We start from the raw sequence: 22992 nt of genomic DNA, 5'->3' as shown, positions 1-22992 counted from the left end.
TTTTGTCAAGTCCGAAATTTGAACGAATTACAAGGCTGGTGAGTTGGGCAAAATTAGACGAAACTGCATAGCCCAGGCCTCGAACTCATTAAAATAGTCAGAAGCCAGCTACGTGATTGGATCAGCGGGCTCACGTTCTCTGGATATTCCAAAACCGTGAGTCAAGGAAAATGAAAACGAAAATGAATAAAGAAGGAAAACGGCACCGAAACCGCCACTGTGTAACGTGTTTTTGTTATTTCTACCTGACATTCAATTCAGCACCGAGCTGCCATTCTTCCTTCCGAACAATAAAGTCGTTATCGTTCCTTTCTATGGGTTCTGGGTTTTTCTTATTCCCACAAAATTCCATAATCTTTCTTTTGCATCCGGGTTCTCCAAATTCCCTCCCATTCCTTCCCTTAAGATTCTTTCTATTCGAGTTTTACCTTCTTCCGTTTTGCTCTATTGTTGCTGTCCTCTTCCTTAGAACGTCTTTCATTTGCTCTTGGAGTTGATATTGGCTTGGTGCTTCTTTTGATGGGTTATGTTTGATTCACTTGAAATTCCAATTTGAAATTTCATTCTTGGTCAATCCTGTGGCACCCCCCACCTCTTGCGAAAAATTCAGTCGGTGACTGGAGTTTGTCCATTGGAGGACATGCTGAAAAATGCACATTCTTGCTATTGAGTCAGATTGATTGTCGATTACATGGTGTAGAGTTTCTCTAGTTCATGCTGGAATCTGTTGGGGGAGCTCATGTAATTTACATGATCGGACAATTCTGTTTCGGATTCATTGCTTAATTCATAACAATAATTGCTTAACTGGTTTTCATGACGGGTTCCGAAGCAAACCCTATGGTGATTTCCGGAGCTTCTGGTTCTCGTGGGGTCGAGGAGGTGTCTCCTGACTTGTTGAAGAATACACCGTCAAACATTGCGAGATTGGAAGATTTGATTGAGCACTCAAAGGGTAGGCAGAAATATCTTGCGCACACAAGAAGTCCTTCGGATGGGGGTGATGTTAGGTGGTATTTTTGCAAGGTGCCTTTGGCAGAGAATGGTGAGCTATTTTTCGTTTTTCCCCTTACATATATGGGCAGCATGCGGTTTATGTTGGGACAGTGTATTGCTTGCATTGTTGGCTTTTCTTATAATGATTGGTTTTCTTACTGAGAAGGAAAAGTAGGAAATTCAGAATCTTACTATATAGATGATTAACCGTCAAAAGCAGAAAATTCCTTTTTGTTGTTTATATTAGTTTGAATTTTATTTATGAGAATTTTTTTTTTAATCTTTATCTAAGTTAAATGGCTTGTTGAATAATGAAGAAAACAAAGGAGAGGAATGAAGAAATTATAGTCAATTATTTTAGAGTATCTTGAGTATAAGGTAGAGTTATGGCATTGTGTACATATTAAAGGTTTAATAAGTCTCATGAATTAAGACTTAAGATTAAAAATCTCAGTTCAAGTTTTGTGGCAGATATAATGGTAAATCATTGTGATGCTCAATTCAAATCTCATGAATTTCTGTATAATTAGATGTTGGGAGTTTCATAGATAGTGGTGCATTTGGAGGAAAAGGAATGATAGAAACCTTGAAGATCATAAGCGGTTAATGGATGAGCTTAGAACTTTCTTGTTTAATACTTTTTTCCTTTGGATGTTTGTAGTAGATTTTAGTGGTATGAATTTTCATGAATTTCTTGTATCGCTAGGTCATCAAGCATAGGTGATGCTCTTGTGTATGTCCCATTTACTTGGGCTATTGCCTATCCCTCTTATCAATAGAATTCTGTTTACCAATGAAAAAAAGATACTTGGAGTTTCATTAGAAAAAAACAGAAACGAAATTTTGCTGCAGTGATTATCTTAAGAGTTATTTGTGTTCTGTCAAATATATCACAGGAATGCCAAGCATATGTTTATTCAACATGAATTCGAAGGGAAGTGCCTCTAATTTAATGAGAAGATTGATATTCCCCTTGTTTATTTATGCCGATTTCTGATCAAACATGTATACCGAGCACCTCTTTATTTGCTTATTTTATTTTACTATATTTCTTTAGTTTTTAGTTCATGACCGTCAGATACCCCATATTAAGGACATGTATACATCTAGATGACGTTCTGGTTCTCTTGTTTCTGCAGAACTAGCTGCCTCGGTCCCTCGCACTGAGATTGTGGGAAAGAGCGACTATTTTCGATTTGGGATGAGAGATTCTCTTGCAATAGAAGCATCTTTCTTGCAGGTCATCTTTGTAGTCTTTTTTTTTTTTTCTTTTTAAGTAAATTTTTGTAGTCTTTTTAGTTTTCTAAATAACTAAGCTCTCTCTTTCATGTTCAACTTGGATTGCAAGATGTCTTTTTGAATCTATAGGTTGTGTAAATTTGTTTAATAGTAATAAGATTGCATACATTTATTCATGCTATGCACTGAGTTAAGATCTTCCAGACATTATCTTTAGAAGAAAAGAGACATACTTTGGGAAAGAATGCTGATAATTCTGTTGGTATTAAATCACTTAATTCAGATGATTGTTATATCTTTAATTGGCAGCCATCTGACTGATGTTCTCAATTAATTGTGTCATTTGGTTGTTTAATACGCTTTACAGAGAGAGGAGGATTTGCTCTCCAGTTGGTGGAAGGAATATGCAGAGTGTAGTGAAGGTCCAATTGGACGACCGAGTTCCAGTAAGATGGTAGATAAGCAACTAGGTGAATCTTCTCCAGAAGGCGCCCGATCAGCCCAATTATATGAAGCTGAAGAGGAGAGAGTTGGTGTCCCTGTAAAGGGAGGACTCTATGAGGTACTCCTACTTTTTTCTCAGCATGATGTCTTTATGAACTTTCTAGGAAGCACCTTCTTGAATGAGGGTGACTACAAATTTGATGTACATACTATTCTTTGATCAACAGAGATGGGAACTTAAACAGAATGGTAAAGTAAAAAAGAAGAAGAACAAATCATATGGGTTTTTAAACTCCCAGCACCTGTTCAATTAAAGAGAATTTAGAACATAATGGATGACAGAAGGGGTCCTATAGAAAATCGAAAAAATAATTCAGGACTACAGTTGATTTTGTACTTGGATATTAATATTGTGGAAGATTTTGAAAATGGAGGAGAAAAGGACACAAAAGTCATCTGAAAGGTTGTATGACCTCATTATTGTATGCCAAAGTGATTTTAATATATTTAATCCCCTAAAAAAAAAATTTGAGTCCAGTGCATCTTTTCAGGTGACAATTCTTTGTCTAGTTGACCAGTATCTTATTTCATGACAGTTCAACACCAGGCACCGGCTTCTTGAACTTTTTATGTAATATACAAACCCACAAAAAACTAAGCCGATGCAGAGACTCTCACATAAAGCTCACAAGGTGGCACAAAAATTGGTTTTGTTGTCATGGGTAGTGGAAGGTCAACTGCATTGCTCAAGAGCATGTTTATTAATACTGCAATGATTTCAGAGTGTCCGTTTTAATTCATCATTAAAGCCAAACTCTGAATGTATAATTATCATTAAAGATCAACATCTGGAGTAATGTACAGGCCCTTTTTGTTGTACTTGGTTCAGACTTTTGGAGAATATTTTTCTGGATCCGAAACTTATTTTGTTATGCATGTGGGTTGTGGAAGGAGAACCATGCATCTTCCACTGAGTGTCTAAGTTTTCATTTCATCTTAATGCCCTTCTGAGTGGATTATGGGTTTGGGCTTCGAGATAGGTGAAAAAAGTTGCTTTCACATTTAACTTGTTGGTGCCATGATGATATTATATGACGATTTTGTTTGAAACATGTTAGGAAGCAACCCTTGGACCTGTGGACTGGCTGCCTTGTCCTCGAAACTATCTGCTCTCAATCTTTTTTTTTTTTTTTTTTGGAAATTTTTTTTTGGGGGGGGGGGGGGGGGGGGGGTGGAGGTTACAATTTGGTTAATTAGTTCATTTTGACCAATTCTTAGAGATGGGAAGTTGTTGCGACTTACTCTGTTTGCACTAGTTGCATCTGTGCAATTAGGTGGAAGGCTTCCCTCATGCCGACTGTCATGCCAAGGTTTCACTACAGGACCCTCTCAAGCATACACTGGCCTTCCATCAACTCTTTGTCTGATTTTGTTCATAATATCATCTGTTGTTATTGATTACAATATCTTAAAGCATACCCGTTCCTTTCACTTTTAGGAAGTTTTGGCTCATTAATTAATTAATTTTAATGTGTGAAAGTTTCATTGAATTGATATGCCTCGACTTTTTAGGCTTTCTAAAGAACTTCATTGTTGTTGTCTCGTATATGCTTTCTAAAAGTGAAATTACATTATATATGCAGGTAGATTTAGTGAGGAGACATTGTTTCCCTGTTTATTGGAGTGGAGAAAATCGGCGTGTTTTAAGAGGTCATTGGTTTGCTCGTAAAGGAGGACTTGATTGGCTTCCTCTTCGTGAAGATGTTGCTGAACAACTAGAGATTGCATATCGTAGCCAGGTTTGCTACACAGTACTGGGTTTGATATATTGAATTATTAAGCGTCTTGACTAGGGGGATTTATCTTCTGTCCATTACTAGTTGTTAATTTTGTTTAAGTATGTCATAGTGTGACATCAAGAAAAATGAAAAATTTATATTGATGTTCAAGATTGCATTTTTTGTCTATGAGTTTACAGAATTTCAGGTTAGTGCAGCTTTCAATTATTGCAGTTTGTTGTCTTTTAAAAAAAATTGAAATCTGCTGTTATTTTTTAAGTATAAACTTGATAAGCTCATTGCATCCTTTGTTGTGACATATAATTAAGCATTTTTCTTTTCCTCATATTTGTTTATGGAGGTGTGAATATAGCTCATAAAGATTGATTTTTTGTATTCAGGTTTGGCACCGAAGAACATTTCAACCGTCAGGACTTTTTGCAGCTCGAGTTGAGCTGCAAGGATTTATGCCAGTATGCATATTGTTTTGTAAATCAGGATTCTTTTCTCTTTGTTGTGAATATTGGGTGCATAACTATATCGCAGGATTGTTCTTGTAGGGGTTGCATGCACTTTTTACCGGAGAAGATGATACTTGGGAGGCTTGGCTCAATGTTGATGCTTCTGGTTTTTCTAGTGTTCTTGGTTTAGGTAGAAATGGAATAAAGTTAAGGCGCGGCTATTCCACATCTCACTCGCCAAAGCCCAGCCAGGTTTCTATATTTTCTCCCCTCCAACATTATCATGGCAGAAATTTCATTACCTTTCTTTCATTTCCTGTTACATAATTGTACATAAAATATGCCAATGGACTGGGGACCAAACCGAATCTCCTCCTCTCTGAATAAAAAGGTGGAGGGTGAAGTCAAGTTTTCAATTCCAAATGGCTGCGTGAGTGTTTATGCACACGAATTTATGGGAGCTGTTGTTTCCACTTGTATAATAGTAGTCTGTAATCCCCCTTGTAACAATTATTTCTTTCCTTTTTATTTTTTCAGGATGAATTACGTCAGCAAAAGGAGGAGGAAATGGATGATTACTGTTCACAGGTACATACCATAGCATGCTGCTCATTTTCATTTATTTTATTTTTATTTGATTTTTTATTTTTTTAATGAAGTCATTACATAATGTACGTATATACAATGAGGTGTTGTCCTTTTTTTGTTCAAAAAGTCTCTCTTTACAGAGACTAGAAAATCTTTAATAGTTTTGATATTGCAAACTAGACATGTGAGAATGAACTTCCAAGTGCCGCACTGGGTTGAACTTCCTATAACTTGAGGAACTTGTATCCACATCAATACAAGCAATAAGTTAGAAAAGTACCTTTTTTCTATAGAGAGCGTTACCCCAATTTGTTGGCTATGTTAGAATGTAACACCCCTTTCCATAGGTACGGAATGTTACAATTATTTGTAGCGTTCGTAGCTTAATGCCCGGTAAAGAGATTCAACTTCATAAAAATCATTTATATAATCATAAAACTAACTTAGCATAACATAGTTTCATAATTTTAAAAACTAGAAACATAATAAAATAATATGAACTAATCCTATGTGCCAAAATCGCTTATTCAACTGTCTAATCATAACTAACCCATGTGGTATTAACACTTATTCAAGGTCTAAATCTCTAGAAGAATAATTTACTCCTGTTACTCCTGCTTTGTATACACACAATGATCATCTGGGACATTAAAACATAAAAGCAGAGAAGCAAACAAATAAGTCAAAGACTCAGTAATAGCATCATACTGTAAACTTAACTTAGCTTGACATTAGGCTTAACTTAGAAAACTTTCATGCATCATCATACATATACACATAGCATATAGATCATTCATCAGTAACATAGGCGGAATTAATCATAATCATGGCCATACATGTAACATGCATGCATGAACGACTGACTCCACGCATTTCATATCATTCGTACATAACTTATTCATCTTGTCTTTCACTTAGTAGCCATCATAACATATGTGCATCAGTCCAATTGTTGTTGACCGTATAAATCGTAGCATAACATATGGTGAACCATGCTTAGGTCCTCATACATCATGGCATACATATGGTGAACCACGCTTAGGTCTGTGGCACCGTATAAATCATAACATAGCATATGGTGAAGCACACTTAGGTTTGTGTCACCGCATATATAATAGCATAGCATATGGTAAAGCACGCTTAGGTCTGTGTCACCAAATACATCATAGCATATTTATGGCGGGCCACACTTAAGTTCGTGGCTTGTACATCCACCCATAACATAAGGCCAATCTTAACTTATTTTTCACATGAATTCTTACTTAATCATAACATAAAATACATAACATAACATAACATGACATGAGTGTTACATGGCATAGCATAACATAAGCATTCCATAACATAATGTAATAGACATACCATTCAGCATGGCATACATAATGCATCATAAACATATGATCATAATTCATTGAGGGTTCATAAAAAGGGGCTAACCTTGAATTGGCCATACATTGCATAGCATAGTTTCGTAATGAGGTATTTTTATGAAGTCGAATCTCTTTACCGGGCATTACACTATGAATGTTACGTAACATTCCGTACTTACGGGAATAGGTGTTACATAGAATCAAGCTCCCACTTTTTTACATGGGATAATCTCATCAAATACCTTTACTTAAATCCATAATCATCAGAAAAGGTTTAGACTGTTTTGCTTTAGCTTGTACTTAGATGTATTCTCTTGTATACTTTCTGTGTACTTAGGCTATGCCTGTTCACTTGGAATAAAATCTCTTATTACCCATTAAAAAAAAAAAAAAAAAAAAAAAAAAAAAAGGTCTAGACTATGCCTTTACTAGATCAGTTTAAATGGACCTTGTGATGGGCCGCTGGGTTTCCTTGGGCTTTTGGTTTCACTTTCTTATCTGGGTTTGTTTGTGACTCTTATGTCCAAAACAAGTGGGTCCGTAATCTAAATAGAACCACATTTAGTTTGACCTTTTTATATGAGCTTGCATTTGAGTCTGGGGATCCATGTGTTCCTTAGATGAACGAGGCCAACCTAAGCTTCATCTGTTTAAAAATGGCCCAGCCTTGTTGTAGCCCTATTCGTGTGGGCTCTGGCAGAACTCCAATAACCCATGCTATAGGAAAAGGGGATTTTTTTTTTTTCTTTTTCTGATTTTTTCATGTTCCCTCTTCTTTCCTCTTTGGCATCCATGGCATGGCACAACAATGTCCGAAAGACATACCATACAAATGTTTACATATATATGCCATGTTTTGTTTAGACAAGTTCTTTTGAATTAAGTGACAAGTCCAGATGCATAACTAGGTTTCCTGTAGATGACCCAAAAACTCAGCTTACTCTTTGGTATTTTCATTACAATAAGCTCCTATATATATGTATATATATATATATATATTTTTTTTTCTGTTTGACTGAAATTTTTGGAATAGGTACCTGTGCGACACCTAGTTTTTATGGTTCATGGTATTGGTCAAAGGTTGGAGAAGTCTAATTTGGTTGATGATGTTAGCAATTTTCGCAATATCACAGAAAGTCTCTCTGAACGGCATCTTACTTCTCACCAACGTGGCACTCAGAGAGTCATTTTTATCCCATGCCAGGTAACATTCTCATGTGACACTTTTTTCTTGTGTAGAATTGATTCTTTTGTCAAATGAGTGGAGTTTCCTGTACAATATGGTATGGTTAAACAATGCATTTAGTTGCGGGTGATCTTGATAAGATCAGGCTTTGTTTACTATGAGAAAATAGGGAATGGAAAATATGAAGGTATATATAACTTGGACAAAGCAATTTGTTATCCTCCGGGGGTTGGAAAGGAATGTTAAGTAGATAATATTAGTGTAGGCAGACTATATTGAATAATTCACGTAGCTTGAGTTGAATGGAGTGAGGCGTGCCGATTATTTCCTCAACCCAATATGCCATGAAAATTTGGAAGCACTATCCTACAATCAGAGCGTTGTGGCATTCTATATCAGGACCAGTAAAAGGATAATACCTGTAGTTTTTTGGCTTTATTCTTTCATGTTTTGCATGGACATTTTATCCACTGACCCCTTTTGTGAGGATTGGAGTATTTTGACCACTGACCCCATTTGGGTTGGAGTTTTTGGATCATCATTACATTCTGTAACTAACGTAATGGTATTTTTATTCTAGTGGAGAAAGGGTTTGAAGCTTAGTGGTGAAACTGCCGTTGAACAAATTACTCTAGATGGAGTACGAGGTCTGCGTGTCACGTTGAGCGCAACTGTTCATGACGTATTATACTACATGAGCCCCATCTATTGTCAGGATATTATCAACTCGGTATTGCTTCTATATATTCTCTTACTTTCTTGTTTCTCTATTTTAAGCATCTGTTTCAGTACTTTCTGTGTAATTGGGTTTAAAACATCACATATGGGACAAGTCTAATTTAATCTTGGTACTTCTGGCTCTGCATTTAATTCCATTAAATATTCTGTTGGAGCCAGTATTTCTGTTTTGTGATGCTTAAGCATCTTCATCACATCAACAAGCACATCTATATCAGTTGGGTTTTTCTCCTGCCATCCAGAGAATTAGGAACCCATCTTTGAATTCGGTTACCGTAGACCTAGCTCATCAGTATATTAATATTCCAGAACTTTTGGAAGTATAAAGATTCCCTTCCTTAAATCCCTTAGCCCCAAGTAGGAAATGAATGCTCCATGGAGGAACTGTCATGGTCCTATTTGCAATTTCCACTTTTTCAATTCCTGTCTCTATTTTGGAGTTGTTGACTCTCTTTGAGCTTTGGATTTTGAACTTTCTATTTAGCCTGTAAATTTGCTTTATAATCATAAGAAAAAAAAAAATGATTCTAGGAAAAAATGATTATAGGCACAATTATTTTGCTTTCGGCAAAGAGTTTGTGGAAAGATATATTTGCTAGAGTAGGGGCTCCATTGGGTGATGCCATGAAGGATTATTGATTTTTTGGCCAATTGGCAAGGCATCCAAGGTACCACTCAAATTGCAGTTATGTGGAAGATGATACCGATCTGTCTAATGGTGGTGCATATGGATGGAGAGGAATGGTCGAAGTTTTGAGAATATTGAACGGACAAGGGATGAGATTAGAACTTTATTTCTTCATAGCTTATTCCATTGGTTGATTGTAATAGACTTTAATGGCATGAACGTACATGATTTCCTTGTATCTTTAGGCACTCATGCATAGGTGTTGCTCTTGTATATGTCCCGTGTACTTGGCTTCGCCTATTTTAATAAAATTCTTATTTACTATTAAAAAAAAATTGCTTTTGGTAGTAGCACGGTGATCTCTTGGCAATATATGGTAAGATTACCATTCAGAGGAACTAATATGACAGTATTAATGACTTTCTAACATTCAAATGCTAAATTAGTGTTGATTGTGGCATACCACCCCAGTTAAACGAGGTTTATGTCATGTAAAATTCTTGATTGGCATGGACTAGCATTTCTTTTTAATAGGATTGCATTCTTTAGCTGCTCCTATCTAGATAGTATAGTGTCTTGCACTAAATATGATTGGGATTTAGAGAAACTCGATAAATATGAAAAATATAGTCAACATGATGAAAAAAGTCATTTATGGTTGTTATTGTAAAAAAGGCGTCACTTGTTCAACTAATATAATAGCAGTTGTAAAGTGGTAGATGAACAACAAAGCAATAAATTATACCAGAATATGGTGAAAGAATTGAAGTTGACGCTTGGACATTTTAAGTCTCTGGGCTCTATAGACACGAAATTCTTCAAGTCTCAAATTTTGGATATCAGATTAAAAGAACTTTTTACATGATTCTGAAAAGAGTATTATACCTAGACCAATATTGGCCTTGCCGGACTGTTCCAATATACTTGCAAGTCACAGCCTACATTACCTTTCAGAAGACTATGATTATAAATATTTCCCAAAATCAAAGTCTAAGTGAAGTAGTGGCTACTCCCAAGAAGATTCTGAAAAGAGTATTATACCTAGACCAATATTGGCCTTGCCGGACTGTTCCAGTATACTTGCAAGTCACAGCCTACATTAACTTTCAGAAGACTATGATTATAAATATTTCCCAAAATCAAAGTCATAGTAAAGTGGTGGCTAGTCCCAAGGGAGCCTGCCGAGCTTCAGAGTTTCCATCCCTGATAAAAAATAAAAAATAAAATAAAATAAAAAATTCTTTTTCCATAAAATGTGACTAAAAAGTTTTTTGAAAATAATTAAAGTTTTCTGATCAATCAATTAAAAAGTTTAATTGTACTTTTAAGGTACCTAAGATGGTGAAAAGCAAGATTATTGGAGGAACTCTCTGGTGTACCTTAGGGGGTATGCTACAGGTATATAGTCATCCAACAGTTGTTAAGGAGTTACTGTTACTGAGAGTAGTTAATGATTAAATAAGGAAGTGTTCATGGATAACACCTTTGTCAGAGGCATATGCAAATACAGTGATTTGTATCCTTTGTTTCAAAATGTTTCAGATGCGTTTGCATCAAGATGTTCTATTGCCAGTTATACTGTCTTTCTCAGCAACTTGAGCTGTTGCTTTGAAAAAGAAAGATTTTTATTTAGAAGTTACCAACTCAAGCTGTTAAGGGTATTGGAGGTAACAACATTATTAAACCTTGAATTGATAAAAAATACTTCTCCTCCAGGTGTCCAACCAATTAAATCGGTTGTATTTGAAGTTTCTGAAGAGGAATCCGGGTTACGATGGAAAGGTTTGAAGCTGAAGAACATCCATTGTTTTCTTTTTCTAAAAGAATTATATGGCCTTAAAAGTTCAATACATTTATCTCTGTTACCATTTGTATAGGTTTCCATATACGCACATTCTTTGGGAAGTGTCCTCTCCTATGATATTCTCTGCCATCAGGAGAAATTATCTTCCCCATTTCCGATGGATTGGATGTACAAAGAACACAATAGAAATGAAGAATCATCTCCTGATATGAACAACCAGTCTTCTCCATGCGACTATTTGACTAAGCAGGAGGATAAAAACTTAACAGTAATTAATGAAACTCAGGACAAGGTGGGTCACTTTGAAGACAAGTTAACTGCACAAACAGCTCTTTTGGTAAAAGATAAAGGAGATTCTGAAGAATTTTCCACAATTGTGGGTCCTATCACTTCAAATTTAGATGAATGTACAAAGGCTACGGACTCCAACCAACCACGTGGTCAGAAAGACTTTGATGAACTGCCCTGTGATTCTAGTGACATACTTTCTCCAAAAAGGGAAGGCTTAAGTGAAACTACAGACATGAGTTCTGAACTCCTGATTGATGGCTTGGAGAAAAAGGCTGTGGAATTGTGTGAAGAAATAAGTAATGAAGAGAAAACGATCAAATTGCTGAGGCAAGAGGTTGGAATTTATAAAAAGGCTAATTTTCTTCGTGTCTTTCTCTGTGCACCATTTGATTAACATCTAATATTTGCTGCTTTAGATTGATTCCCTAAAGACCAAGATAGTAAAATTGGAAAAGCAGTGTGGAGGTGGAGATACAAGTTTGCATCAAGGTAATTGCCAATCATCACAAAATCTTTTTTCTTTTTATCTATATGTGGAACTCCATTTGTGTTAATATTTCTAGATACAGGAAATATGGAGGTTCCTGCAACTATTGCAAAGCCACCCATACATGAGAAGCAGCTACCTGGGCAAGATGATGCACCAAGGAATTATACTCCATACATTAAGTACACGAAGCTTGAATTTGAGGTAAAGCAGAGGGGGATTTCTGATTCTTTGATTATGTTATTTATTTGTTTCCTTTTTTTGCATGATATATTATTTTTGGTCTATATTTCTATTTACTGCATGTAAATTTCTAAAAAAATGTTCGTACCTTTGAAGGAGAGTGAAACTTGTTCTTTATGAAGTTTAGTTGCAAATCAGATCCAGATTTATTTTGGAAGGGATATTTTTCTGATTTTGCTTCAATCTTTCTACATCAGGTTGACACATTCTTTGCAGTTGGATCACCTCTTGGAGTATTCCTTGCACTTCGTAATATTCGTATTGGGATTGGTGAGATTCAATACATCTATGGACTTAAGATGCTCTTATATGGGTGCATGAATATTGTTTAAGCTGTGATATAAAATGGTTAGTTTAACCATAATATAGAATATTGACTTGCGTGTTATTTCGGTCTTCTATAAAATTATTGATTCACAAAAAAGGGGTTTCAGATATGTGGCAGTTTTTTAAACTAACAAAATCTAGATCTGATGAGTTGATTTGTCTTTTTGGTTCTAGGAAAAGGAAAGAACTATTGGGAAGAAGAAAATATAAGTGAAGAGATGCCTGCATGTAGGCAAATGTTTAATATTTTTCACCCATTTGATCCTGTGGCATACAGGTCTGTTAAATCAACTCTTTTTCATTGCAGTTGTACATCTTTTTTCTGCTTTCGTTTGGTTAGTAGACTTCATATGTAACACCCCTCTCCCACAGGGTTAAGAACAATGTCATTTATTTGGGAAACCGGAGTGCTACTAACCTTGCCTAAAAAAAAGAAAAAAGAAAAAAATTAATGAAGCACCAAGTATAAAAGATTCCATGATTTAAAATAAAACATCATTACAATCTAAAAGAGAGTACATGGAAGCACTTCTTAATTTTCTCAAACTTTGTACTATATAAAAAAAATCATAACTTAAAAGCTTTGTAAATGATCTAATGCCATGCCTCCCTGTGCCAAGTCCCATTTTGCAGTTCCATCATTATAAATATCCTCACTTTGGGTGGTTAAAATGATAAAAACATACAAAAATGAGTTGAATACAGTAGTACATCATAGAGTAAACATGATAAACAGAGTTTTCTTGAAATGCATGCATACTTACTACGTATACTTATAGTAACATAAACATGTAACATGTACTAAGCATAACTCATTAAACTTGTATCTTTCTTTCATTTAATCTTATCATAACCTATCTTGACTTATTTGACTGGCCAACACACCTTAAGCCCATATGCAAGGTTGTGCATGGGTTCCACATCTTGTGGCCACAAGGGGAACCGCTAATATGATGCATATAAAACATATCTTAACATGCATTGATACTCACTTTCATCATATCATAATTTGGTACTTAAAAAATGGGTATTCAATCAAGGCATACATACATATTACTTTTTATAAAAGACAAGTCGTTTACCATACATACATGGAAGGGTATGATCATGCTACTTATCTCATAGCGCTAATCCAAAAAAAGGATTTTTCTTATATGGTAATGTTTATTTTGATGAATGATTTTATTCTGGTTTTTCAGCTAGATTTTAGCAAGATACCTATTTTATTCCTTATTATATTATATGATCATTATTGTAATTTTGCCTCTTTTCCTTAGCTCCAGCTTGTGGGCTTCAGAAGACACATATTCAATTATTTTTAAAGAAACCCTAATCCTAGAGTTTACCTCAGAGTTTTCTCTCTATTTGCGTTTTTCTCAATCTCAATCTCTAGCTTCCATTGTTTATATTGAAATCTGGTCATATGCGGCAGCTTTACAACATATGATAGAAAGTTTCTCGAATTTCGTACAGAATAGAACCACTTGTTTGTAAAGAATACATCGGTAAGCGCCCTGTTCTTATACCCTATCACAAGGGTGGAAGGCGGTTGCATATTGGATTTCAGGTATGCCTTTTGACATTGCATAAATGTGGATTCAACTCCCTCTCTCTCTCCCCAAGCGTGTTTTAATATGCTCACACTATGTGGTGCAGGAATTTACTGAAGATTTTGCAGCTCGTACCCAGGCACTAATGGATCACATGCACTCCGTAAGGGTGAGCCCTATCAGACCTTCAAAAGTTGTCTCTTGAGTTTATTGTATGCATGATTCAGATTAGTTTCTTTGTAATCCTGGTCTTCTTTGATACTTCTTATCTGCACGAATAGTTCACGTTTATGAGGGGGACTTCAAAAAAAGGATCTAGATATGGACAGATTTGAGTGGGGAGAGTTTCTTAAGCTTTTACCAAGGGAACATAGAATACTTCTTTGCATTTGGTTCCCCATCTGTATAATTTTTGTTATTTTACCCGGTGAGAAGCTTTTATAAGTTTGAGAAAGGGGTGCTCTACATATAAGCTGTGGAAGTGGGTAGGGAGGTTGTCGTGGATGATATACTCGGTAAAATTGAAAGATGGAGTTTCAGGTTGTGAGTGGTTTCAAGTACATTTGCACACCATATTATTAATTTAAATTTGGAAGTCTAAATCATGTTCCAGAAGCGAGAAGCCCTTAAGTTTTTTCAGTCTCCTTTATATATAATATACCTATTTATGGCGCTTCAAAACTAGTGTTGGTTTCTTTGCTTGACAGGTGAAATTAAATATTCTCCTCATTAGCTCAGAAAGTAATCATGTAAATGTATATGCATCTATATAGGCTTTTAAGGATTGATAGCCATGTATTGATTATTACTTTACCCTGTAAACTTGAGTTATGGTTGGATCTATCGGTGCTTGGTTAACGTTTGCCACATTGAATGTTTGTGGTCTTTGCTTTTTAGTCATGCTCAAGATGTTACAGTTTGGGGCTGTTTACTGTTTAAACAGGTCAAAGTGCTCACGGTTTGCCAATCCAGAAATGCGGATAGTGCAGAAGGTAACATGATATTTCATCCTTCTGGTTTGCTTTGTTTTCCTTTGTTTTATTTCTCCCCCCTTTCCACCTTCATATTGTCCTCATCCTGCTCATCAAAGTAGGAAGGAATCAGAATATTATGTTAGCAAAGAAGCCTTCTTCCCCGCAACACACCGCCCCCCCCCCCCCCCCCCCCCCCCCCCTTCCTTCTTTCTCTTCTCTCTTCCCCATCGTGTCCCACACATGCACATTATCAAAAAGGAGGAAAAAAAAAAAAGCATACAATACCTTAAAACAGAAACTTAAAACTTAAATTTAATAATATAACCCAGTACAGCAGAGTCCTAATTTAAATTAGTTGGTATATGACTTGTCAAAAAAAAATTAGTTGGTATATGTTGCATAAGCCCTTATTTTTCTATTTAAGCATATCAGGGGCTGCAAACTTATATTCCTTGTCTGCATTTGTTAATACATTCCTCCAATTTTTTCTTTCTATTGCAGAGTCGGGAGGGGATTCCCAAGAAAAAGAAGAGAGATCATACGGTTCTCTTATGATGGAGAGATTAACTGGAAGTGAAGAAGGACATATTGATCACATGCTTCAAGTATGTTGTTTACCAATTTGATACCAATCCTTAGAAACATACATTTCGTGTCCATTATTGTTTAACTTGACAAACACACTCCAATATGCTCATGCACACGCTAATAACTGCATGTATATATCTATTGGTCGCGTAACAAATTGTAAAATTGATGATATACTAATTGTTTGTACAAGGACCTAATTTGATCTAGGAGCAGCATTCTTGCCATACTGCTCATGTGTTCCCACCTTGTTGCATTCATCTTCTAAAGCAAAGGTTATGGAACCTAGCACATGTAGGTCTTTAACATGGCAGCCTCATGATAAATGCCATCATGATGTGAATGTGGAGAGACTTGAGATGAGATGGATGACTTGCAACAAAAGGAAAGATAAAATGAGCCATGTTCATATTTTAACAGATGTGTGGGCTGCACCAATCGAGGATAAGATGTGGGAGAGTTTTATTTTATAATTAACTTTATTAATAGGTGTGGCCAATCACACAGTGTATACAAGAGAAACATGTGGTGAGTTACCTAAGATGGTTCATACATATGCATTGAAGATCTACAGATGCGCTAGGGTAACAACATGAGTTAATACAATTGAAAGAAATTTAAAGGGTTAAATGGACCCAAAAGTTATGTGCTTATTTTCAATGGTGACTCATGTTGGATTGAATTGTGTGCAAATGTTTAACACATTTATCACGGTAAGGAATTCTTAGTAGTAACTATCTTATTCTGTTAACAGTTCCCAGCATGATAAATTATGCCTTATTTCTTCTTCCTCTTAATTTGAAACATCCATGATAAATTATGAGTACTAGCTATTTTTTTTTGAGTTTCAAATCAGAGTTTTGATGTTGATCCTGCAGGATAAAACATTTGAGCATCCATACTTACAAGCCCTTGGATCACATACGTAAGTATCTTGTATCGAGATGCATAATGGCATTACTACTGTGCTATCGAGAAATGAGCATAGGCTAGTTTTATTAATATTAAGACAACAAACCCATTGTTACACTTCCACACTGAAAGTGATTTTGATTAAGTTTGTGATATACTTTTATTTTTCTGGACGCATATCAATCATATTTTGTCAAATGGAAAGCATGTAATGTCTCAAAGGAATACCTTGAGTAATTGTCAAGCTTTCTTTGGGAAATGCCACGTATAACTATCATTTGGGCTACCTTATAAAGAAGCTCTACTTTGGAATGTTCCTTTGCAGCAACTCTTGAAGGTCCAGTATCCCTTTTGCTTGCAAATGGGATGCATGACTTCATGCTAGTTGAAGTGCTTCTGTATATCCACAATCAATGGGTAGTCTGGGGCCTAAAAACTGGCAAACATGTTTTACCCATTGCTATGCTTGTGAATGATAACCTCAGTGATTAACTTCAGTCTGCATGTTTTATTGCTTTTGTTTATTGGCTCTTCTTTTAATTTGTGAATTTTGGTATACAGTAACTATTGGAGGGATTTTGATACTGCTCTTTTCATATTAAAACACTTGTATCGAGATATACCTGAAGACCCTAACTCATCAGAGGAATCCAGTGCAACCAACTCAAAAGAAGGAAGTGGTTCCACAGGCTGGTCTGATCAGCGAGAGACTGTTGATGAAGAGCTTCCGTTGACATTCTCCGACAATATTATGGTTAGAAATTTCTCAAGGAAAGCCAAGAAGATTTTTAAAAAGCGACGATCATAGCAGCATGCATACTTCTCGCCACATACCTATAAATGCAAGTGCAACTGGTGGAAGTCGAAGCCATTTTTGCTGTTGTCTTATCGCTGCATTCTAGGCCAAATTACAAATTATTTCATATACTTCGCATTGCATGAAGTTCAAATTTATTATATGCCATATGGTGATGGGAATGCAAGAATCAGTCAGAGGTACATTGGAAAGGATATATGGCTGTGAATATGGACGCGCGGAGGTACATAAGGCTCTCCCAAGGAAGGAAGGGGGAGAGAGAGTGAGAGAGAGAGGGCCAGTTGTGCTATGTAGTGGAGTTACTGTTAGTTAAATGGCAGAACGATTTCTCTCTGTACCTTAAAGGAAATATGGTGGCACACTTCCTGTGGGATTTATGTGAATTGACATGGAAGTATATAACGAGTCATGTGGTGTTTTTCAATCAATATTTATATGGACAGATCATTTAAATGATCTAGAGGGGTGTTAATTTAGATATCTCTATCCCTCTCTTTTATAAACCTGAGATTAATTTTTTTCTTTAACTTTGATTTGGATTTGCTTTAATGGTTTCTCGCATCATACATGTTGATATGGCACATTTTAATAGGTTGCTTCCAACGTCTATTTAAATGACAGTTTCTTAAAATTTATCACATATACAGTAAGTGTGAGTCGTAACAAATTAAGGTAATAAACTCTAAAGTGAATAAGATCATTACTCTATTAATAATAATAAAAATGATAGTTGCATTTATGAGTATACAAGTACTGTACAATCACTTTAAAAAAATAAATAAATACGTTCTTCACAAGAAAGAAATTAATTTTTAATAATAGATTTTTTTTTTTTTTTCAAAACAACTCTACAAAACTTGCACATTTCACGACTATATGTAGCATCACTTGTAAATCTGCTGTGTTGGAATTAAATTTATGCAAGAAGACTGCTAATCCTTATTTAATTTGTAATTTTTTCTTTCTTTTTTTTTTTTTTGGGTGAGGGGGAGATTTTCCCTTCCGTTTGCCTTGTCTTTGTTTTTAAACCTTCCTCGCGGAATGAAGTTGAGAAGGAGCAGAATTAGTTTGGTATTGAAAACGTGAGCACTACAATGTTATATACTTTAATTTCGAGTTCCATTTGAACCATGAATTAAATATTGAATTTAATTCCTTTGATTAAAGTCTCCTTGTTATGATTGGGTAACAAGGCAATTACTTTAATTGCCTTTAATTACTTCCTCGCGGAATTTAATTACTTTAATGTTATGCACCAACGCTAACTCGCCAATGGGACGTTATTCGCCATGATTTTTCTTGACAGGTGCCAATTAATTGATTCATACCGCCCGAAAATTATGCGTAGAAAACATAAGATCTAGACAAACCTTGTTGCCCACTTTTCTATGCAAGCTGACTTTGAACGCTTTTAGAGAGAGAGAGAGAAAGTCTTCTTTTTAAAAAAAGTTCCATTTCAGTAAGAACCGTTATCGGAGATCACCCTCTCACTCTCCTTTCTATTTTTATATTGTGTATATATTTTTAAGGTAGTATTTTTTTTCTCTTACTTCCAATGGTTTGATTTTGGTTAAAGCTACTACTCTCCAACCGCCATCCGTCTACACACACAATATCATCCCATCCTACAGCAGTCGATCTACTAGAACAAAGTGAAGTCGCACCAAAAAGATTGGCGTGTTGGACTCACACGCAGCTTGCTGCGTGTGGCCTTCACGCGTAGTCATGCTTAGACGCATCTGACAGTTACACACGTCGTACCAGCAGCTTCATCTCGTTGAAATCTTTCAGATGATCTGGGCCATCCCGTCTCCATCCTACCTTTGCGTGGCTGCCTCACTCCATCACAAGAGCACAAGAACGTAGATCACTGCCCCCAGATCAGTCCACCCGATGTCATGCTTTCTATTATGTTATTGTTTTTCCTGACTGGTGATCTTGAATGGACTACGAATCTCTTCAAAAATCATCTTAAGAGAACAAACAACAATACATCTACCATTCTCACCCCTTTCAACGGAGGTTTCACTGTTACCAGTAGTGATTCTATTGTTCGAAACTTTTTACAAACAACTTATTATTATCTTTTAAGACGACGCCCAATTTGTAAGACATGGATAAAGGCCAAAAAATTAATCGCAAAAATCTTTTTTTTTTTTCATTTTTATCCACCACTTTACAGTGTTATTATTTTTAAGTGTTATTATTTTTAAATGTTTGTTAGAGAATCTCACCCCATTTAACGAGGATTATTTGCTTGCTTATCTTAAAAAAAAAAAAAAAAAAAAAAAAAAAAAGAGAGACATTTTGTTGCCTAGCTTCATGTGCCACGTACGAATAGATTTTCTCAAAAAGATTTTCTCATAATTAAACCCACATTAGTTATATTGCGTACAAGGAAATTTCCTCCAAAAAACATTAATTAAAGAGATCAGTAATCTAGGAGATTCGCCTCTCTCTCTCTCTCTCTCTCTCTCTCTCTGTGAGAATCCTTGCAGGAAAAGGAATTATGGGGAAAAGAAAGTTGAGTGAATGGGTTAATGGCAAAGGCATTAATCTTGAGGAGTTTAGCATGGAGTTCAGAGCTGCTATAATTCTTCTAGCGATTAAGCATGCAAAATCAGATGAAAAGCTAGCCATGGCTTTGCTTGAACGTGCAGAAAGATCAAGATTTAACGAGGAACATGCAAAAACCGAACCAAAACCTATTCAAAGTTCACATTCGCAGACATACCAACATTTCGGCCCCTACAGTCCCCCAGACTGTCCCCCGGTGCAGAGCCTCAGCGGCCTCATAGGCGCGTGCTCTAAGCCTTTTGAGAAGCAGTTGACACCCACCGACGTGAGGACTGACCAATGCAGACTGTCTTTCAACAAAGCAGACGTCGAGAACTTCCTCTTGCCACTGCTGTACAAGATCCACGATCTTGTTCGGGGAACTCCGGTCACTGTGTATGACATGAATGGTAAAGAGTGTTCGATGACGTTCAAGCGCTGGGCTTCCAAGTTTCATGTTCTTACGGAAGGGTGGAATAAGTTTTGTAAAGAACATGAGCTGCGTAAGTATGAAGATTTCGTTACGGTGTGGATGTTCCGCCATGTTCGGACGGGAGAACTTTGCTTTGTCTTCTCCTTGAGAAGAATGCCTGTGTTCAAGCTCTCAAAGAGAGGACCACGTACAAATGATAATTAATTGAGCAATGGATTGAGATGGAAATTATGGGATCTCGAGCTTCATGATTCTGATTCACTAACGGACAATATATCTCTCGGTTTTGGTTAATAGTACAGAGAGATCAGAGAGGTTGCCTAATTAATTAGCAGCTGCTGGTTAACTGGCTAGAAGTTTTTCGTGTTAGTACGTACGTTTGAAGGTTGTCACTTGTCATTACGTTGATTGGCTTAATTAGGTTGTTGGTATTATGGTATATACGTAGTAAAGTCTTTCGTGTCAGGCAATGTCATCATGTCCATATATATGATTTAATTTTGGGATCGATGATATATATGAATCAATTTCTATGAATGTTATGATCAGTTTCTATTACATACATATAAGATTCTACTTTTCGGTTCGTTCTTGATTTTGATTTTGAGAATATATTTATTGTTTTCAGAACTTTATGAAGTCAATTAGGAATTAATTAATTAAAGATCACAGTATTAATTAACCAAACTTATCAGAATAACTAATACGGGTGGTATTATAATTAATACCATCAATTAATTAAAATCAATAGGGTGGTATTATAATCAAAATCGACCCCAGTGATCTACTACGTACGTACTACTCCTCCATGATGTGCTTGCAATATCTCCTTGATCAATCTATCCTTTTCAAAAGTTCAAAAGAGAAAAATTCAAATAATTCCGTCTTTTTTAGGATTTATTATAATTTATTAATGCGGGTTGATCATGATATTAAATGGAGATATAGTCCATTTTGAGTAGTTATAATGATTGATTTTTGGTGAATTTGATTGGGAGATAGATCATCATGATCATGACCGATGACAATACATACATGGAGAGAGAGAGAGAGAGAGAGAGAGAGAGAGAGAGATGATTATTCATGGACAACACCTTTAATTTTTTGGGGATATCATGATCATGATACAAATACAGCACTCATGATTTGAATCCTTTGTTTCGAAATTATATTTTCAAATACGCGCGTTAGAATCAATATCATACTCTATTGTTAAAACTTTGAAGGAAAATAAAATGAGAAACACAACACTTTGCTAAAGCAAGTGTGAACTGCTTTGAATTCGAATTGTGTTAATAAGTGTCTTTACATGAGCTCCTTTTATACACATCTTAATAAAGTACAAAAGCTAGAAAGTAAGGAAAAGACAAGTGCTTTTCTGTTGCTGCTATACAAGGTTTCTTTTACACTTTACACTAATGCACTGAAACACATGATCATCTTCACATTAAGGACAAGTTAAAGTTGTCTACTGCCTTGGTGTGCTTTCTGCTATGCAGACATTGCAGTGTGCAGGCTGTAATATCTTTTGCTTTGATGTTGTTACTGTGCTTCATTAAGGTGGCTGCAGTACCTTTAGTTTGCTTTCTCAACTTTGAGACTCCCCCTCAAGATGGGCATAGATGTTTAAAATGCCCATCTTGGACAGTAAAAATTTGAATGGTGCACTTCCTAATGCCTTAGTAAAGATGTCAGCAAGCTGGAACTTTGAGGAAATATGCACGGGGTGAATGACCTTGGCTAACACCTTTTCTCTAACAAAATGGCAATCTAACTCAATGTGCTTGGTTCTTTCATGGAAAACAGGATTTTTTGTAATGTGCAAAGCTGACTGATTATCACAGTAAAGGATGGCAGGTTTGGTGTGTGTGATACCAAAATCTTTTAACAAAGAAATCACCCAAATCAATTCACAACTTGTTTGAGCCAAGGCTCGATACTCTGCCTCTGCAGAGGAGCGTGATATGGTGGCCTGTTTCTTTGATTTCCAGCTGACCAATGAGTTTCCAAGAAAAACACAAAATCCAGTCACGGATTTCCTTGTTTCTGGGCAAGCAGCCCAGTCTGAATCGCTATATGCCTTGATGTGGAGATCAGATTGGGAAGGGAGGAGAATACCTTGACCTATAGATCCTTTTACATACCTTAAAACTCGATGTGCAGCTTGCATATGAATTTCACTTGGTCTGTCCATAAATTGGCTCAATATGCTTACTGCATAACTGATGTCAGGCCTTGTTATGGTGAGGTAAATCAGTCTCCCTATGAGCCTTCTGTAGCTTGTAGGATCTTTCAATAAGTCTGAGGGTGAGTGTGAGAGTTTGTGGTTCAACTCAATAGGTGTATTCGCAGGTTTGCACCCGAGGAGACCTGCAGAATCCAAGATTTCTAGGCTGTATTTTCTCTGACATAAATGAACTCCAGCAGTGGACCTTGCAATTTCTATGCCCAAGAAAAATTTGAGGGTTCCAAGGTCTTTGATTCTGAATTGAGAGTGCAGATATGCTTTGACTTGGTTGATGGCTTTGATGTTGGAACTGCCTATGATGATATCATCAACATAGACAAGTAATGCTATGAAT

General features: G+C 36.1%; 2 protein-coding genes across 7 annotated transcripts; both read left to right on the top strand.

The window, feature by feature from the left end:
* Positions 1 to 153: 153 nt before the first annotated feature.
* LOC122302355 (phospholipase SGR2) lies at positions 154 to 17924 on the top strand. 6 transcript variants are annotated; one of them, XM_043113564.1, is made up of 21 exons: positions 159 to 1045; positions 2136 to 2236; positions 2603 to 2797; positions 4323 to 4478; positions 4859 to 4930; positions 5018 to 5170; positions 5456 to 5506; positions 7910 to 8080; positions 8643 to 8792; positions 11145 to 11210; positions 11306 to 11857; positions 11940 to 12012; positions 12093 to 12214; positions 12451 to 12523; positions 12755 to 12857; positions 14054 to 14147; positions 14237 to 14299; positions 15074 to 15122; positions 15606 to 15709; positions 16571 to 16617; positions 17166 to 17924. In XM_043113564.1, the coding sequence occupies exons 1-21, from the start codon at positions 817 to 819 to the stop codon at positions 17410 to 17412; spliced, it is 2871 nt and encodes a 956-aa protein (XP_042969498.1). In that variant the 5' UTR covers positions 159 to 816; the 3' UTR covers positions 17413 to 17924. The 6 variants fall into 6 exon arrangements, 4 of the variants coding, with proteins under 4 accessions (XP_042969500.1, XP_042969501.1, XP_042969499.1 ...); XR_006240446.1 differs by lacking the exon at positions 15074 to 15122 and having other exon boundaries at positions 155 to 1045; positions 17166 to 17264; XM_043113565.1 differs by lacking the exon at positions 16571 to 16617 and having other exon boundaries at positions 156 to 1045; positions 17166 to 17305.
* Positions 17925 to 19816: 1892 nt separating this feature from the next.
* Positions 19817 to 20674, top strand: LOC122303440. The gene has a single exon (XM_043115221.1). The coding sequence runs from the start codon at positions 19931 to 19933 to the stop codon at positions 20612 to 20614; it is 684 nt and encodes a 227-aa protein (XP_042971155.1). The 5' UTR covers positions 19817 to 19930; the 3' UTR covers positions 20615 to 20674.
* Positions 20675 to 22992: the final 2318 nt, after the last annotated feature.

This window comes from Carya illinoinensis, chromosome 3 (genome assembly GCF_018687715.1).
Source record: "Carya illinoinensis cultivar Pawnee chromosome 3, C.illinoinensisPawnee_v1, whole genome shotgun sequence".
NCBI lineage: Eukaryota > Viridiplantae > Streptophyta > Magnoliopsida > Fagales > Juglandaceae > Carya > Carya illinoinensis.
Note: the sequence above shows the minus strand (reverse complement) of the source record. Positions and strands in the feature narration are given on the sequence as shown.

Coding starts and splice junctions, on each gene's coding strand:
- LOC122302355 (XM_043113564.1), top strand. CDS start 817: ATGACGGGTTCCGAAGCAAACCCTATGGTGATTTCCGGAGCTTCTGGT. Junction 15,123..15,605: donor AAATGCGGATAGTGCAGAAG/GTAACATGATAT, acceptor TTTCTATTGCAG/AGTCGGGAGGGGATTCCCAA. Junction 15,710..16,570: donor ATATTGATCACATGCTTCAA/GTATGTTGTTTA, acceptor TTGATCCTGCAG/GATAAAACATTTGAGCATCC.
- LOC122303440 (XM_043115221.1), top strand. CDS start 19,931: ATGGGGAAAAGAAAGTTGAGTGAATGGGTTAATGGCAAAGGCATTAAT.